Source organism: Prionailurus bengalensis, chromosome B3 (assembly GCF_016509475.1).
Source record: "Prionailurus bengalensis isolate Pbe53 chromosome B3, Fcat_Pben_1.1_paternal_pri, whole genome shotgun sequence".
Lineage (NCBI taxonomy): Eukaryota > Metazoa > Chordata > Mammalia > Carnivora > Felidae > Prionailurus > Prionailurus bengalensis.
Window position 1 is genome coordinate 70,122,599 of NC_057355.1, and position 4,914 is coordinate 70,127,512.

At 38.5% G+C, this 4,914-nt stretch overlaps 1 protein-coding gene across 1 annotated transcript; it reads left to right on the forward strand.

Moving 5' to 3' along the window:
- Positions 1-400: 400 nt before the first annotated feature.
- On the forward strand, positions 401-1,811 carry LOC122467854 (olfactory receptor 4F3/4F16/4F29-like). The gene has a single exon (XM_043554437.1). It carries the CDS (start codon positions 401-403, stop codon positions 1,337-1,339), a length of 939 nt encoding a protein of 312 aa, XP_043410372.1. The 3' UTR covers positions 1,340-1,811.
- The last annotated feature ends 3,103 nt before the right edge of the window (positions 1,812-4,914 follow it).

The following is a 4,914-nucleotide window of genomic DNA, read 5'->3' on the forward strand; positions in this document are numbered from 1 at the left end:
TCTGTGGTGAAGGCCTTGGTTTCTCAATACATTCACACCATTGAGGTTAGCGGCAAAGAACATTGACACTCATTTTCGTCTGACCTTGGGAACTTTAGCTCTTGCTTGTGGGTTCCAGTTTATTTTTGTTTTACTCCATTTTACACCCATCTTTTCTTCCTGGCTGCGTGTCCCGTGGACTTCAAGCTACAGCATCAGATGCAAAGACAACAGACTTCCAGAGATTGCCGATTCACCTTTCATGATTATGTAAGGTCAAATCACTAACAAATCCCTTAGTATTTTATCTCCTAGTGGTTCTGCTTCTCTAATGGAACCTTGACTGATATGGCCAATAATCCCAATTTCTTATTTTTTCCTGTTCTTTCAGGCAAATTTGGAGCCCAAAGTGACTGAAACCATGGGGGGAGGAAATAATTCGGTGGTGTCTGAGATTGTGTTGGTGGGACTCACCAATTCTTTGAAGATGCAGCTTGTCTTATTTCTAGTTTTCTCTGTGTTCTATGTCACAGGTATTTTAGGAAACCTCCTCATTGTGCTCACAGTGATCTCTGACTCCCATTTACACTCCCCTATGTACTTCCTGCTGGCCAACCTCTCTTTTATTGACATGTGGGTTTCCTCCATTGCAGCTCCCAAGATGATTTCTGATCTTTTCAAGGAGAGAAAAGTAATCTCTTTCCAAGGCTGCATTGCTCAGATGTTCTTCATTCATGTTATTGGAGGAACTGAGATGGTTCTGCTCATTGCCATGGCCCTTGACCGTTATGTTGCTATATGCAGGCCTCTTCACTACCTGACCATCATGAACTTCAGAACTTGTATTTTACTCTTGGTGGTGGCCTGGACCATTGGGATCATCCACTCACTGATCCAACTTGTGTTTGTTGTAAACCTGCCACTCTGTGGCCCCAACGAACTGGACAGCTTTTACTGTGATCTTCCTCGATTTATTAGGCTTTCCTGCACAGACACTTACAGATTGGAGCTCATGGTCACTGCCAATAGTGGTTTCATCTCTCTGGGGACTTTTTTCATTTTGGTTATTTCCTATATCTTCACCTTGGTCATTGTTTGGCAACGTTCTTCAGGTGGCTTGTCCAAGGCCCTCTCTACTCTGTCAGCTCACATCACAGTGGTAGTCTTGTTTTTTGGTCCATGTATTTTTGTGTACTCATGGCCATTTCCCACAGTGCCAGTGGATAAGTTCCTTGCCATTTTTGACGTAATTATTACCCCATTTCTGAACCCTGCCATCTATACTTTTAGGAATAAAGAGGTGAAAGTGGCAATGAGGAGAATATTCAGTCAGGTGTCGAGTTTCAGGAAGATGTTTTAAGTAATTTTGATATCAAGAAAGACAAGCATCTCTAACATTCCCTGATTGTACTACAGACATGAATCTGATGAAACACAGCACCATGGATATTCTACTTACTAGTTTAATTAACTCCAGAATTTCTTAATGTATTTTCTGCTCACAACCAAGGAGGATATGATGTGCTTTCTTATGCAATGTGATGGAATAAAAGTATTAATATATGACTATTTCCAAATTTTCTTGTCCCTCCTTTATAAAAGAGATTCTGTACTGGCCTCTTATATCTCTTTTCCAGCTTTGTGTGCTGAGCAGAATCTTCCCTTATCATATTGAGTTTTGGGGTTTGTAATGCAGAATCTGAAGAAAAGTGCTTTGGAAATTTGACAAGATTGAAATTATTAGGGATAGCGTTTTTCTTTTTTTTCTTTTGAGGTCCTATAGTGAGATGTGTGGGAGTAGCTGTAGTGTGTGAAATAAATAGATAAAAGACAAAAAGAGGCTTTTAAAGAGATGCTGTTGTCTATCTCTTACCATTTTTTAATTTAATTTTTTTTACTTTTTAAAATACCTCCTTTTTCAGAGAAAGAAGACCATTTCAGTTTTTAAAAATGTTTGTTTATTTATTTTTGAGAGAGAGAGAGAGAGAGAGAGAGAACATGAGCAGGGGAGGGAGAGAGACACACACACAGAATCCAAAGCAGGCTCCAGGCTCTGAGCTCTTGGTGGGGCTTGAACCCATGAACTATGAGATCATGACCCAAGCCTAAGTCAAACACCTAAGCAACTGAGCCACCCAGGTGCCCCTCTTATCTTTTTTTTTTTTTTAATGTTTATGTATTTATTCTAAGAAAGGGAGAGAGAGCATGTACGAATGGGGGAGGGGCAGAGAAAGGGAGAGAGCACTGTCAGTGCGGAGCCAATGTGGGACTTGAATTCGAGATCATGACCTGAGCTGAAAATCTAGAGTCTGATGCTTAACCCACTGAGCCACCCAGGTGCCCCTATCTCTTACCTTTCAAAATATACTGCCCTTCATTAAATGAAAACAAAGAGCTAAAGTTATTTTGAATTATTTTTGTGTTTTTTAGAAATCTTATCAGCCTGAAATTGGATCACTGGATTATGGCTTCTTAGGCTTTTCAACTAGTGCACATGGCAACTATGAACTAAGCCTTATAATTACTTCAGTTCTTTCAAAAACTGTGTTCCTGTATATTAGGAGATTTAAATGATGGGGGCCAGATAATGGACAAAGACAATGACCTGTTTAATAATTCTGTCCTGAGTAGTGCTAATTCTTGCCCTAATTATACTGAAATCATCAGTGATTCCTCAGAGTTAGGTAAACTCTTTTCTTTTTCAGTGACATGGTTACAAGCACACACTCTTGAGCCAGACTGCCTGACTTCAAAACTTAGCTTTGCTTTTTACTAATATACAAATTGCTTTAGCTCTTTATGTCTAAATTCTGTCATCTGTAAAATAGAGGTTAAGTTGAACCCTCTGAGATTTCTGATATTTGTTTTGACCTACCAAAATGGCAGTTCCTTATGGCTAAAGGTATCTTCCTCATAAGTTATAAAGATTGAACAAATTAATATTTGTAAAGTGCTTTAAACAATTCTTGGTCTATAGTGTTATATATGTGCCTATTCAATAAAAGGAATTAAAACATTACAACCACTTCTCAGTTTTGATGACCTTCTTTCATGCTGTTCAGAAATTATTTCCTTTCCTCTATTCATCAGACTTTGGTCAAGAAGGTACTCTTTTCCTGGGCTGTCTGGCTGGCTCGGTCGTGGAGCATGCAACTGTTGGTCTTAGGGTTGTAAGCTCGAGCCCCATTCTAGGTGTAGAGATTACTTAAAAAAAAAAAAAGAATGTACTCTTTTCCTAACAAGACTCCTTTAAATGATAAAATTCCTTGATACTTCAACATACCACAATTCAATTTACTTTCTACACTTCCTTTTAGATTCAAATTGCCTTCTTAAGAGCTATGCAATAGTTCTATGAAGCTTGTTTTGGTTATCTGTGGTGCTTTTTAATGTGCCAGAAGTTACCAAGCTGACTAGGTTATGAAAAAATTACATGAATAGAAATGTAATTAATCAAAAAAGGTATTGAATACTTACTATGTTCTAAATCCCATGCTAGGAACTGTAGAAAATAGTGTTAGGAGTATGCAACTTAATTGTAGAGAGGGATGATCCATCTCTGAGGCAAAAAATTATGGTGAGAAAGTAAGCGGTGTGGTAGGGTGGGCAGACTCAACAAAAGGGTTTGAGTAGAGGGAATTCGTGAATTTGTGAATGTTATGGATGGGGCTAGATCCCATGCTGACTAGTCTGAGGTAAGTGCATGCCCTGGGAAGAAGAGAAGCTCATGGAAAGCTCTGGATGCTTTGGGCAGGTTGACACCACAGCATGATGGGGGATGGATACCTACTCCACCTCACTGCCTAACCAGGATTGGTAAAACCTGACAAGATTTGGTTTTGCCAACTTCATTGACCCGTTTTTGCTCTTCTTAGCCATTTTGGACTTTCTGTTGTTTGAATACACCAAGCTCATGGTCTGAGATGTGTACACTGGCCTTTTCTTCCACTTGCAGAGAGCTTTGCCTGGGTATAGGCAGGGCTGGCTCCCTCTCATCATTCAAGTTTCAGCCTTAGTGTCAACCCCAAGAGAAGACTTCCTATCTAAAGTTCCCTCTTGCCTTTCTACTCCAGTCATTCTCTATTAAATGCGTTGTTGAACATCTCCATTTGAATGATTGCTTTCTATTGTTTTATTAATTATTTTTTGTTTCTTAAAAAAATTTTTTTGAGAGACAGTGCGTGCACACAAGTGGGGGAGGGGTAGAGGGAGAAAGAATCTTGAGCTCAGGGCCCAGCGCTGAGCCCTATGTAGAGCTTGATGAGGGGCTGCATCTCACGACTGTGAAATCATAACCTGAGTCAAAATCAAGAGTTGGACACTTAATTGATTGAGCCACTCAGGTGCCCCAATTATTTTTTGTTTCTGTCCACAGGGAAGGAAGGTCCATAAAACAGAATACATGGTGTTTTAATCTTTGTACCTGGACGGATTCCTGGCCTGCAGTGGGAAGTAAATAATTATTTGTTTCTGTCCAAAGAGCAAATGGTAAATAAAAGCTGAGAGAAAGAGAAACAACTGTTTCTTTCTAAATTGCAAGGAATGGAAAGAAATGAGAGAAATCCAGTAGATTTAGCACAAATGTTAAACTTATTCAGGATAATAAACTTGTGGAATCTAAAGTACATTTGTAGCTTACATTACGTAAGTGTAAGGAAGAAAAGAAAAAAAATCACCAAAAATCATTTCACTCAAATATAACTGTCAAAATTCTGCTATATTTTTTTTAGGATTTTCCTTTATGCATGTGAAAAATTATACAAAATAGGATCACATTGTTCTATAATCCATTTAACAATACCAATATGATGTATAATTTTTTTCACGCTGATAAATCTACTTCTAGCATGTAGTTCTTGGTTACTATATGATAATCTATTGTATCAATAGATCAATAGATCTAACAATAGATCAATAGCCATATTGTTTTAGTCT